The following is a 14,082-nucleotide window of genomic DNA, read 5'->3' as shown; positions in this document are numbered from 1 at the left end:
TTGGCATTGTAAATGACAACGCCTTTTATTTGTATTTTGAAAACAAAAATAAAAAGCATTGTTATTTACAATGTCAATAGTTCAAACTTGTTAAAGCTAGTTATGAGTCAAAATTCGCCAGGCCCTACCAGGTAACACAAACACAACTAGGATCCTGGGGCCTGTTAGTCAGTCGCACTGAGTTACTTGATGATGACAGTTGCCCATCAATTTGTGCTGTGACTAAGGTTGCATCTGTGTTTGCCATGTACGTGCTTTCTTGTTTATTTAATTAAGGCAGAAGTGTTTGTAATCTATGCACCTTCTGCTTTTCTGAGAAAAGGCACATGAAGAGTCCCCACGGGCATCTGTTAGTGATACCATTTCTACATATTCTGTGACACTGGCCACATGACTACTTGCTGTTTAGCCTGCCAAAAAAGTTTCCTTGTAGCGCATTGTAGTCCTCCTTTCTTCTAGTTCGAGCTGTTGCCCCCCATATCAAATGCTAATTTTGGGGGAAAGGAAGCTTTCAGTGTACACATTTTTTTATGGCCTACAATTTATAGACTTTTGGTGCAATTGGTGTTGCAATATTAACAAATGCCAATAGCTCAAACTTAATTAACCCGAGACCTATTGCATTGTAAATGCTTGTTTATCTATTAATTTTTAGGTCGAGCCTGAGCAGCGCATGCGCTGCTCTGCGAGGCATGCTATATTCAAGTATGGACTTGAAGCACTGCCCACTCTCCGCCATATTTGTCATTGGCTTGTGTCATTGTCCTTTGTAAATGCTGGCTTCTGAATCATTAATAGGCTTGTTAGTCCCTCCTTAGTACCGCTTTGTCTTCATTTGTAACCTCCCATGAGGACTATCCTTTTTCCTTCTGTTGTTACATGGTATGTCTTATTTAGTCTGTAAGCACTATTTTTTCTGTAAACCATTTTCTCCTACTTCAGGCACGACATGGTTTCCTGCAACATTCAGCGGGTCATACGTGCTTTCACTTTCCAAGCTGCTCCGGACAATGGCGTCTGCTTCTTTGAAATAAAATAGGTCTCTCATTCCCAAGAGTTTGAGCTTTTGGCATTGTAAATGACCATGCCTTTTATTTATGTGTTAATTATCAAAACAGTTACATAAAAGGTATTGTAATTTACAATGCCTGTATCTTAAACTCTCGTAAATGCAAGACCTATAGCATTGCAAATGCTTTTTGTAGACAGGTGCTGCTAAGTGTCAGCTAAACATATTTTTTTCCCTTTTTGCCGATACTGGAAAGCATCATCAAAGCATTAGCAAACACGAAAAAGTGAGGCTAATTGGCTTTTACTGTGCTTGTTATTCTCCTAGAAGTAATTTTCATGTGTGATGGCCACACATCACAAGACAATCCCCTGCAAACCAATATAGCAGTAACAGTTCCAACAGAATACATTACACAGACCACACGACAACCTCTCAACACCGGGCTGTCTCAGGCTTCCTAATGAAAGAACCTAACTCAACCCATTAACCCCTTCCATGCTGATGTCGGCCCCCAGCCGTCATGCATCACGGTGCTCGTGTGCTGATGACGGCTGGGGGCCGTCATGAACCCGGCCCCTTTTAAAAACGTCCGCACAGGCGCAGAATCGCGGCCGCGCCCAAGGGGTCAAGCAGTAGGCAACCATCACCCTGTGGAACAAGAAACCATACAGTAAAGTTTTATGGTTCACACGCTTAAACCACTGTAGGGTAGTTATACACAGTGGTGACCCACTTTACCAAAGGGAATTCACAAAAGTAAATACACACTCCTTCAAGACTGAAAGTATTTAATTTTCAATAGGAAAGACACAATGATAAGTTATAATCATGACATATCCGTGAAATAAACGGTATTGGGACAAAACACCATTCCAGACAGCCCAGACCAATATCAGGACATACAAATGCCAGGGATATGCTTTAAAAATGCCAATTACACCACAAAAATACAGATCTAGTTGTTTCTTGAAGGGATCAAGGAATGTGTTCTCTTTACACGTGGCCTTTGATGCCTTCACCTCTCTGTCCTGCAGTTTTCATGCTTTATTCAATGGTACCCGGCTACTGCCCTTGTTAATGTTTGAATCACTGGTACTAAACAGCATTTCATTGTTCTTTTTTTATTTTTTACAGAATGCTGGGGAGTATGGCGTCTATTATCCCAGAAAGAAAGAATGCTCATCACAGTATTCGTCAGAGCCTGGATTCACACGATAATGTGGAGATTGAAGCGGCTATATTTGCAGCTGCCAACTTCTCTGCTCAGTCAAAGTAAGAGCTTAACAATTTTGGGAACATGTTCTCTTCCTGATAAGCCATGAGTGTCAGCCCTATTTCATTATTGCTTTTGGCTTTTTTAAAGACATCTGAAAAAAAGAGAATTAATCCTGCTGGTGATATTAGACATGCTTGATGCCATCGAATCATGATTACTTTTGACCCAGTAAGGCCCTGGAACATATTAGATCACCGAAGACGAGGCACTGAATGTGGCTCCTGCGTTCCGTATCAGAAAGTTTGTGCACTGGCTACCATTAGTGGGTTGACGTGTGCTGCACTTTTCACAGTTTGAAGAGTTGTGGTGATCTTGGAGAAGTTGAACTAGATGGAGCTTTCATAGCCAAATGGAACCAATCATCTGCTCCATTGCGTGCTCCTGGTCGTAAACAGGGGGTCATTGGTAGCACAGTTTAGAACTAAAAAAGCGTTCTTCAGGACCAACAGGTAGAGGTGGAAATTACATATTTAATCTGGTCCCTTCAAAAATGATAGTCTGATTTTAACATGATATTAGTCCATTTTCTAAAAATGTGCTTGTATATTTCTTTGGGCTACTTGGGTTAAATTACCTCCTATTCAACGTTGATGGGTTTATTAAGTTTTCACCATTTAGCAATAAATCTGCTGCAGTGACTGTTAGCTTAAAAACCAGATGGTAAAGTCTGTGGTGCTTGCTTTTCTTTGAGTACGACTATAGGGAAGGATGGAGCTCGAAGTGGTAGCAACAAGCCACTGTTCTTCCTATATGTTCGTCCTTGCAGAGGAGGGAAGCTAATTAAACAGGACCCTGCTGACAAACCTGGAAGAAAATCTTGTTGGTGATTCTGTTTCGTTTGAACTGCACAATTTGTATTCTTATTATTTATTGAAAGTATTTTGTGTGGCCCTTAGCAGAGTGGTAGGACTGTACAGAATTGGAAACACACATTGAATACAAGAGTTAGCTTAGAGTTGAGCAGCTGAATAAGTGTGTTATTAGTCAAACTTAGACACCGCTGTAACAGTTGAAATGATAATGATTTTGTTTTTGTCATTGCTGGATTCTGTGATTGAAATTAGAGTTTATAATGATAGAATTATGAGCATATCGAGGATTCCTCTGTTCGTCTGTAGTCTTTTATAATTATTAAGTGTTGGTGTCTTGGCTGTTACCACGACCTAGGTGTTATTAGATTTGATTCATGTTTTTTGAAGAGTTAAACTGTTGGTGTCAGCTATACAAGTCAGTCAGGGATTTACAGCCACGAGTGAGGAGGCTTCTTTGTAATGTCCATCAATGTTAAGAATTGTACAGAAATATATTCTATGTTACTATCCAAGTGTAACAGAATGAATGGATTTGACATAATTAGGGTCTCCTTTTTCCGTATATTGCTTCTTTTTAATTTTGATTTATGAAAAGTAGTATAGCATACTCGATTTTCTGGAGACCTTATTTAAGTTTGACATGTTAAAATGTGTGCCATGCATTCTCTTTTTGAGGAATAGTGGTGTTATTTGCTTTATGCTCATGATCCCAATTTTGGGGCAGTTAATTTACTGTTCTGTAATGACTTATTATTAATAATCACAAAAAATGTACAGTGAGACTTAGAAAGATGCGAAAGTTACCAGAATTATATTTTTCTGCTGTTAGAATAAACCCCCGTGCCTTTCTCTGTGCTGCCTTCTTAGGTCTCCGGACCTATAAGCTGCGAAGCAGCTTCCGGTCCGGAGAATTAATGTCAGTTAGTAGGGCAGTTTAGACCCGCCTCTCAGCTCCATTCGCTTCCATTGGCTGGCTTCCTTAACAGAGGCCAGCCATTGGAAGAGAAGTGAGTCACTCCAAACAAGCCCCGTCTTTTTCGGATTTGGGGGCGTCATTTTTGCTGTTCTTTAGCTCGTGACGTCGTCCGTCACTCAGGACAGCAAAACACGCCCCCAAATCCGAAAAATTTCAGAAGCTTTGAGGCAGCCATTGTTGCCCAGCCGGCGCCGAGTACGGTGATGCTGCCGCTTTCCACCCACACTAGAGCCGCTTCCTCTGCTCTGACGCGGACACGGGCAGTCAGGTAAGTTTTCTTTTTTTTAAAAATGTATTTAACGCCCCGCGCCAGTCCTGCCCCCCGGCCCCCGCGCCAGTCCCGTCCCCCCCGCGCCAGTCCCCCCCGCCCCCGCGCCAGTCCCCCCCGCCCCCGCGCCAGTCCCGTCCCCCCCCGCGCCAGTCCCGTCCCCCCCCGTGCCAGTCCCGTCCCCCCCCCGCGCCAGTCCCGTCCCCCTGCGAGTTGTAAGGAGAGAGGATCCACCGGCGGAGACGCGTCCACGCAGACTGTGCAGCTTCATGTTAAAGCAACGGTAGCTTTAAAAACCGCGGCAGGTGTCCCTGACTTCCTTTATCTGCGCATTAATAAATGTGCTTGTGTACCGCACCGGAGCGGGTGGCGCGGCTCTCAGACTTCTATCCCACGCTTTAATGTGTTACGAGAGCGGCTATAAAGCGACCACGGCTCACGGTGGCTCCATCCAATGACCGACCGCAGGCGACAAGATGCAGTGGGCTGCTCTCTGGCTGTGTCTCCTCCCGGGCTTCGTCCGTGGCGCGCTGCTGCTGGAACCCGGTAAGCAAAATAAAACAGAGACAGTAACACTAACCTACACGTTTTTCAACGAGTCCTATTCATAGAACCTGTGGGGACTTGTCGGTGGGCGGGTTATATTGCTAATAATGTTAGCCCTCCTCCCCCACAACTTTCTGCGACATTACCACCCCTACTTCCTCCGCTCCACTCCCGCGCCCTCACTTTTCTTTCCCACCCTTCAACTCCCGATTCAGAGGCAGAGTCTGGCGCGTCGGAATTCAAGTCGTGAAATAAATACTGAAACATGCTTTGCAGTGTGAGACCCCCTTGTGGCAAAGGAGCCCCTGGGGATGGGGGTACAGTTAGTAAAGACCTAGAAGTCGCAACCCCTCGGCAGCATTTGCACCGTGTGGGTCCAGTGGAGTTGGAAAGAAAGGGGGGTTTGGGACAGGGTTTCCCTCCGGGTGTGGGGCTGGGGGCATGGGTGGGTCGCGGGGTACTGCCCCGAGGGAGGGCAGCTCGTGTCTGATACTGAACGAACGGTCTGAGGACGCTGGTCTGCGGGCAGCACGTGTCTGGTGTCCTGGAGTGCAAGGGTCGGGCGCACCTTTCGTGTGTGAAGGCACCGCAGACCTTGGGTCACAGAAGACGCACGCTTGAGGGCGCACACTTCCGGGGGCAGGTCCGAGGGCTGCAGGAGTCTGAGCGCACGGATGAGGGAGCCGTGAGGCTGGTGGGGAGCGGCCGTGCTCGGGCTCCAGGGCACAAGCTATGACCCCAGGGGCAGAACTGAGGACTCACAGTGTGGGGGGTGGGGGGTAGGGCAGAGCGCATCTGGCATGTGCTGTTGGCTTCCTTGACCTCAAAGACACTTAAAATTCACCGCACAAATACACCCTCTGCCACCAAACATAACCATGACCCTCAATGGCAAAGGGCAGAATCCAGGCAGTGCCCACCAGCCCCTAGATCCAGACCCTTGGAAGCCCCCTCCCCCCACCCCCTCCCTCACACAGACAGATCTGGTGCCACCCGCGTTCTCTTTTCTTTCAGTGTTACCTTCAGAGTAGACCTTTACAAAATAAAACATCGAATAGTGTGCCTACGCATACTAGTGGTTGTACCAATAAGCAGGACACACAGAAGCAGGAAGCAGTGGCATATGTTTTAAACTTTGGAGCAAACTTATTTTAACCCTGGCCTCCATTTTGCGCAACCCTCAAAGCTCAACTTCGGTGTCCTGCACAGTACAAAATGCTTGGAGTACATGCGTTGTAGGCTGTGGTGGTTAACCAAAGCAGAAGGGGCGGGGTGGCGGGACGCACAAATAATCTCCCTCCACCCCTGGGTGCAAGAGGGTCACGCTGCAAAGCGCATTTTAAATACATTGGGTGCACTTTGTGAAGTGTCTTATGGGATCAGCTAGACGAAGGAATTTGAAAACCACACAGTAGCACGACATTTTTAGGAAGTCCACAACAAATCACAGGGGATGCGGCTCGTTTAAGGTGGGTCAGATTAGGGACCCTTGCTGCCGGGGGAGGTCCTGCCCCTACTGGTTCCAGCCATGTCAGGTGGCACTGCCCCCCTGGTATGAAAAGAAAGAGTTCTCCCAGATACTTTAAGGTCCAGAGGGGGGAGAAAACAAACCAAGCAAGAAAAGCAGAACCTCAGTGGGGACCTATATTTCTTTTAACATTGAGTAAATCTAAACGATTTATAAAAAAGATGCCAAAAAGAGAAGAACTTTTACATTATTTTTCAAACATATAAGTTTATTTAAATATTTTTGTCGTTTTTTATAAGAGTTTTTTAAGAGACATTTGTGCAATTGTACATAACATTGTCCATGTAGAATTTCTCATTAGTCAAAAGTGCCCTCTATTAGCAATTAATAACAATTGATCCTGCTAGTCAAACATACATACTTTCATACCAGTCATACTATTTTTTTTAAAAAAGGGGGGAGGCATACTTAACATAAACACAAAAGCAAAATTTTTACAAAACACAAATCTAATACAAATGGCAACTCTAAGGTGTACTTATTGGAATACGTGTGAGGATCTAGATGGTATGATTCAACTAGTTATGATGGAATTAACCAGTTCGTATCCAAGACAGTAGATGTTGGGCCGACGTACGTTTCGGTGAGTGTCACCTTCCTCAGGGCCAAGGACAAACATATATAAAAATATATAGTGAATAATATTAAAACTTTGAGGGCATGAAACAATGTTCTATAATGTGAGGGGTCTAGGCGTGGGTATATTTGCGAAGCCGGTATTGGTAGATTTCCTTGAGGCAAAAGCTTGAAAAACGGCACAAGTACTCTTTAATTTTCAAATACGTGGAGCCATCAAAAAAGATGAGATCGGGGGTCTGTGACTGTCGGGGATTGGTTTCTAATCATTTGTGATGTTCCGTGTCTATGAAGCACGGAAGAGGCAGGGCAGCAAGCCTCTATCTATTTGCTTATTTTTTACAGTCTGGAGTCACGACCGGGGGTCCAGGGACTTACGCTAAGAACAAACCCCAGAACCCCCGGTCGCGGCAAAAGCTCATCGAATACAAGGCTCCGAGCACATATATCCGAAAAAGTACCCGCATTTTGGCTAAGTCCCTGGACCCCCGGTCGTGACTCCAGACTGTAAAAAATAAGCAAATAGATAGAGGCTTGCTGCCCTGCCTCTTCCGTGCTTCATAGACACGGAACATCACAAATGATTAGAAACCAATCCCCGACAGTCACAGACCCCCCGATCTCATCTTTTTTGATGGCTCCACGTATTTGAAAATTAAAGAGTACTTGTGCCGTTTTTCAAGCTTTTGCCTCAAGGAAATCTACCAATACCGGCTTCGCAAATATACCCACGCCTAGACCCCTCACATTATAGAACATTGTTTCATGCCCTCAAAGTTTTAATATTATTCACTATATATTTTTATATATGTTTGTCCTTGGCCCTGAGGAAGGTGACACTCACCGAAACGTACGTCGGCCCAACATCTACTGTCTTGGATACGAACTGGTTAATTCCATCATAACTAGTTGAATCATACCATCTAGATCCTCACACGTATTCCAATAAGTACACCTTAGAGTTGCCATTTGTATTAGATTTGTGTTTTGTAAAAATGTTGCTTTTGTGTTTATGTTAAGTATGCCTCCCCCCTTTTTTAAAAAAAATAGTATGACTGGTATGAAAGTATGTATGTTTGACTAGCAGGATCAATTGTTATTAATTGCTAATAGAGGGCACTTTTGACTAATGAGAAATTCTACATGGACAATGTTATGTACAATTGCACAAATGTCTCTTAAAAAACTCTTATAAAAAACGACAAAAATATTTAAATAAACTTATATGTTTGAAAAATAATGTAAAAGTTCTTCTCTTTTTGGCATCTTTTTTATAAATCGTTTAGATTTACTCAATGTTAAAAGAAATATAGGTCCCCACTGAGGTTCTGCTTTTCTTGCTTGGCACTGCCCCCCTGGGTCCAATAAACTGAGGGGGCTCTGCCCTCCTGGTCCAGCCACTTCACGGTGAACTACCCCTTGAGAGGGCCCTCTGCCCCAGCCACGTGAGAAGACACAGCCTCGAGGAGCAGTCACAGGAGCGTCTGCTGCCCTCTGGGAACAGTCATATGAGGGTGCTGCCCCTCTGGTCCAGGCATTTGATGGGGCGCGCTCCTCAGTGAACAGTCATTTGATGGGGCGCAGGATCTTGGGTCCAGTCACATCAGCCTTATTTTATTTGCAGATCCTCAAACAGAATAAATGTGTCTGATGGCCTATAAATACATATCCCCTGCCGTTCACCTGAGAAAGTTGGTGGGAAAATAAACATCCCACCATTATATTTGTGGCAGCCAGTAGAGTAGATCAGCGTAGGGATTATCCTATATCATGCACAAGGCACTTTTGTTTCATCTGTGGGCGGGGGGGGGGCAGAGAGGGAAGGGAGAGTGAGAGAGGGGCAGGGTAAACTGAGGGCTGTATTGATGCACCGAGGATGGTGGGTGCCTAGTTTTTTTAATTACAGAGATTCAAAGGTTTAATGCAGAGGAAGGAGTGTGTAGTGAGCTTAAGTGTGAGGAGCAGGCAGAGTGAAGGCTCGGAGGGTGCAGTGAGGGTCGGGAGGGACAGAGAGGGCTGAAGTGAGTGCGCCAGTGCAGAGGGGAGTGCTGGACGGTGAATGGGTTGCAGTGAGGGTTGTAGTGAGTTCTGGAGTGGAAGTCTGATTCTGTGAGGGATTTAGTGAGTGCTGGGGGTGAGGGTTGTAGTGAGTTCTGGAGTGGGAGTGTGTTCCAGTAAGGTATTAAGTGAGTGTTGGAGGGTGAGTGTTTTGCAGTGAGGGTTGTAGTGAGTTCTGGAGTGGAAGTCTGATTCTGTGAGGGATTTAGTGAGTGCTGGGGGCGAGGGTTGTAGTGAGTTCTGGAGTGGAAGTAAGATTCTGTGAGGGATTTAGTGAGTGCTGGGGGCGAGGGTTGTAGTGAGTTCTGGAGTGGAAGTCTGATTCTGTGAGGGATTTAGTGAGTGCTGGGGGCGAGGGTTGTAGTGAGTTCTGGAGTGGAAGTCTGATTCTGTGAGGGATTTAGTGAGTGCTGGGGGCGAGGGTTGTAGTGAGTTCTGGAGTGGAAGTCTGATTCTGTGAGGGATTTAGTGAGTGCTGGGGGCGAGGTTTGTAGTGAGTTCTGGAGTGGAAGTAAGATTCTGTGAGGGATTTAGTGAGTGCTGGGGGCGAGGGTTGTAGTGAGTTCTGGAGTGGAAGTGAGTTCTGGAGTGGAAGTCGGATTCTGTGAGGGTTTTTGTGAGTGCTGGGGGTGATGGTTGTAGTGAGTTCTGGAGTGGGAGTGTGTTCCAGTGAGGTATTTAGTGAGAGCTGGGGGCGAGGGTTGTAGTGAGTGCAATAGGTCATGCATATGCGAGCGATTAAGCTATTGGCATTGTAAATGACAAAGCCATTTATTTATGATATAAAAATTTAAAAAAATGTCATAAGCAATGCCAATAGCTCTACCTTTAATAATGCCGAGACCATTGCATTGTAAATGCTTGTTATACTTGGTGTCCTGAAGAGACATGCAAGGGGCAAGTGATACCTGGGAAATCACTGATAATTTTGCAAATGCATATACATTTTGTCTAAATAAGTGTTGCTCGAATGGTGAAGCGAAATCATGAAACTCGGGTCAGTGAATTAATTGAGAAGTATTATTAACACCTTGAGAACTGTTAATTTGCTGAAAACATTATGGGCCTGATTATGATGTGGTTCGGACCTCAACCGACGGCTTGTCGGTTTCGGTACGAGCCGCATCTACTGCTGCAGTCTGACGGATGCATTGTGATGTATGCGGTCAGAGGCAGCAGTCAGATGGACCGACCAACGCAATCCGACGGGCTCATGGAGCCTGACAGTCGATCGGAAACTCCTCATAATCCCTTAAGGACAGCGTTTCTGCTGTCGGGATTATCATGTCGGTTTCGAACAGGCTTTCCGTGTCGGATTTTCTGACATGGAAAGGCTGTCGGAAAGCGACATTTGGGGCCCTTCCCCCCTGGCCATCCGCATGTGGCCCTGTGGGTCACTATGGTGCCCCCCTCAACATCTTGCACAAGGCGTAGAGATGTTTAAAAACTTAAATTTTTCAATGGGAGATTGTGCTGTGGGCTGTTTCAGCCCGCCGCACAAGCTCCCATTGAATATGGAAGTTTGTGACTGCACCATGTGCCGTCACATTCCAATAATGTAATCAGAACCGCCGAACTGAGGTCGGTCGGTTCCCAATCTGCAGTGGTGTCGGTCGGAGGCAACTCCGACTGACTTCATAATCAGAGCCTATGTCTTGTATGCTTCCAATTCCATGGAAGCTGATGTGTTCATATGAAGCGCATGTGTTAGTAATGTCTGATTCCATGAGCTCCTGTATATTAGTGACACCACCATCTATTATGTCTAAGTAATGCTTGAAGATGTCATTTACATCCGAGGTTAGAAGATCAAAAATCGTTGTGTATCACATTATCACTGAGGATTCTTTTGAAAAAATACTAATTTTTTTGCAAAACATTTGTATTATTTTTCGCATTCTTTATGATGCAAGAAGAGTTTAATCATCAACAAATGCAGCTAAATTGTCAACATGCACTTGTTTCCACCAGAGACATTTATCACGTCGAGATGTGTTAAGTCCTTAACAAGGAGAATGTGAATAGGTTTGATTAGTAAAGCTCATCCACTCTGAGACAGAGTGCCAGCAGTGACAGGAGTGAGGGGGAAGAGGGGAGAATCCCATCCAATTTTTCTTAGGTCACCCTGATACCAGTGAGGACACATCCATTTCCAAATTCAGTTGTTCCTCCATGACACGTCTATAAATAACCCAAGAATTTCTATTGTTTTCACATATCTTAGGGCATGCACGTCACTCATATCTATCTTTTGTGCCTCAAATGCATCGGTCTATATTGTAATGCAATTCTGACCACTTTTGAGTCGAAAAAACTCCCTACATCTTGATGATGTCACTATAGCCCGAAGTTGTTCCTCATTTTCCTCCGTATTGCCAGGGGATTACCCTGGCAGAGGCCCAGTACTGCCAGTTTGACGTCCATTGGAGAAGTGTGGCTCAATGGTTAGAGTGGCAGACCCTGATGCAGAGGTCTAGCCCGGGACCAGGGTTCAATTCCCCGCCTCGGCGGGTCTTGGGCTCAAAATTCCATGGACCTGATAATTCTCGCCTCGGTGCCTATTCCAATCATGGAGTCCCACTCTGCAACTCTGGGCAATAGCTTGCTTAATCTCCACAACGGCCCCCACAACGCTAAGGATGCCTGGCATCCACCTTGGGGGTGCCCAGGAGTGGACACCTAACAGGGAAAGCCAGGATGGGTTCCACAGCGGTATTCGTACAAGCGCCTTGAGACCCTTGCGGGTGAGTAGTGCGCTATACAAGTATCAATTTACAATTTACATTTACATTGTCTGGTACTATATTTACATACTGTGCTACACCCTTGCAAAATCAATGATCTGTGGATAGAGCCCTAATCTGTGCAGGAAATCAGCCGTTTGAGAGCCAATGCTATTTTTCCTATTTTTTTCCAACCTAGTTTGAGTGTAATACAGACTGTATAAGATCTTTAACTGTATTTTTCTGAATCATGCCCTTATGCTAACTCCTGTGTGTATTGCAGGGTGTCTTCCCATTCGGATTCATCCTTATTACCTATATCAGTCAACCATCTGCCCTTGAGCGAGCCGAGATCAGTCAGTGTGTTATTGCCCGGAGTCTTAAATATCAGCGAGACCACTTTCCTCAATAACCTTTCCTATGTTCAAGTGGGGTCCTTTCGGGGATTGCAACTTTTTCCCCAATAGGAACACTAATGGTGGGCCGAAATGAGGTGTTTCAATCCCTTAGTACTTGCATTGCTATATTTGACGCTGAATAGCTCAAAAGTTTTAAAGCTTCGAGAGCTTCTTTTTGTCCCTAAGGTTGGAAATCACTCTCAAATCCCAGTTCAAAAATCCATAAAGTTATCTTAGTTGCCCAAGTCTATTACTCTTCCACAGTTGTGTAAACCCAATCATCCTTTCTTCACAGCCCTAAATGTTTGTGACTACTTTCTATGTCCCAACCTTTGTAGCCGTGTGCCTCAGTAGGGACTCTGTGTGTAATATCATACAGTGCTGCTGGGTACCCTTGTTCACCCTTGGCATGATTGTTGATCTATAGCTATATTTCCTGTTGAGGCACCAGCTATCTCTGTCAGTCACTCAAGTAATATTTATTCGACTATTTCTGGCCATAAAAGAAAACAGAAATTTATAAAAGAATCCGGGATAAATATAAGACCGATTCTGTTACAAGTGCAAATGGGATGTAAAATCCAATTTAAGCTAAAATAAGTTTAAACTATGCATAAAAGCCCCTAAGGCAGCTTTGCAAAAACAGCAGTACCTCATCAAATGCTCTATAAGTGAATTGGTTAGAATGTCAAAATATTTCCAGAAAAAGAAGCTAAAGCATTTCCATTTTAGATTATACAATAGAAAAGTCAGCAAAGTCAAACAATTATATTCTGGGCGTCTGGTTCCAGTGCCAGTCTACTTTTATCGAAAGCTTTCTCGTGTCAAGGGAGACAAAGGCCATTGGTTGGTTCCGTCTTTCGGTGGTTTCTGTTATTGTAATCACCAATCGCGTGTTATAGCAATCTTGGCAATTTCTGATGAAGCCAGATTGGTAAGCGGAGACCAGGTGGGGGCATCAACCAGCTTAATTTAATGGGTTCTTCTAAGTAACCTAGGCTTGCCTCAGAAAGACATATTAGGGTGAGAGCACTGTGAAGGAAACCGTTTTCAACCCTTTGTAACTGTGTCCTGCCGGCGTAGCCCCAAGCCCCTGCACCATAAGTACCTGTCCCAGTGATCTTGCTTTTAAAAGTTTGCACTAGCTCCCTCACTGGTTTATGCCTCAGTCTAGAAGAAAAGCTAAATATAGCCTCCACTGACTTATGGAGTTGACAGACCCTTATATTAAGTAGGTGTTTCCATTTAGAGGTGGAGTAAAAAGAAATGCCCAAATAGGTGAAATTTCGGACTTCGGTGACCTCAAATTCCTCACTGAAAAATGTATTCAAACTCGAATTTTTGGGTCCACTCGTCCAGAGGAAGGATTTAGATGAGTTTGTCTTTAGCCGAGATCGGTCATAGACTGAGCCAAATGACCACTAGCGATGTCGGACAGTGAACATCACTCTGTACAGGTGCTAAAGTTCGGAATTAAATACATTTGTGGAACTTTTCTCTGTCCTTTGTGACCTATAAACTCCCCAGTACTCGAAACCATGCTGCAGCTCTCTAAATGGGGTCAAATACACATTAGTCCCAAGGCCAGAAAGGGGCATAGTTCTGATTGTTGTGCCAGTTGATAAGTAACCTTCAATAAGCAGTGATGGTTCTAAAGATGCACAAAAATAGTGGCTATGCCTCAATGTCTGCACATCCCAACCTGTACAAAAATTTGGGGAAACATATGTGCCAAGACCTAACACAAACGTTAAGTTGACTAATAAACAGAAAATACCAAAGCACTCGAAGTCATTCTATAGTATATTCAATAAAGAATTGCTGTAGGCTCAGAGTTGTATTGGTTTCAATTTATTCTTTTCACTGTTGGTCACATTCCTTGCATAAAAAAATTGTTACAAACAGGCAG

At 44.6% G+C, this 14,082-nt stretch overlaps 1 protein-coding gene across 2 annotated transcripts in view; it reads left to right on the top strand.

Annotated features, from left to right (window-relative positions):
* The window catches only part of INTS7 (integrator complex subunit 7), a 303,638-nt gene that overhangs the window by 117,989 nt on the left and 171,567 nt on the right, over positions 1 to 14,082 (top strand). For both annotated transcript variants that reach the window (XM_078649744.1, XM_078649742.1), the window contains exon 4: positions 2,147 to 2,284. In XM_078649744.1, coding sequence (XP_078505870.1) covers positions 2,148 to 2,284 — 137 coding nt within the window. In that variant the 5' untranslated portion in view covers position 2,147. The remainder of the gene's footprint in view (positions 1 to 2,146; positions 2,285 to 14,082) is intronic.

Source organism: Lissotriton helveticus, chromosome 6 (assembly GCF_964261635.1).
Source record: "Lissotriton helveticus chromosome 6, aLisHel1.1, whole genome shotgun sequence".
NCBI classification, from domain to species: domain Eukaryota; kingdom Metazoa; phylum Chordata; class Amphibia; order Caudata; family Salamandridae; genus Lissotriton; species Lissotriton helveticus.
This window is presented reverse-complemented; position numbering and strand designations above follow the sequence as displayed.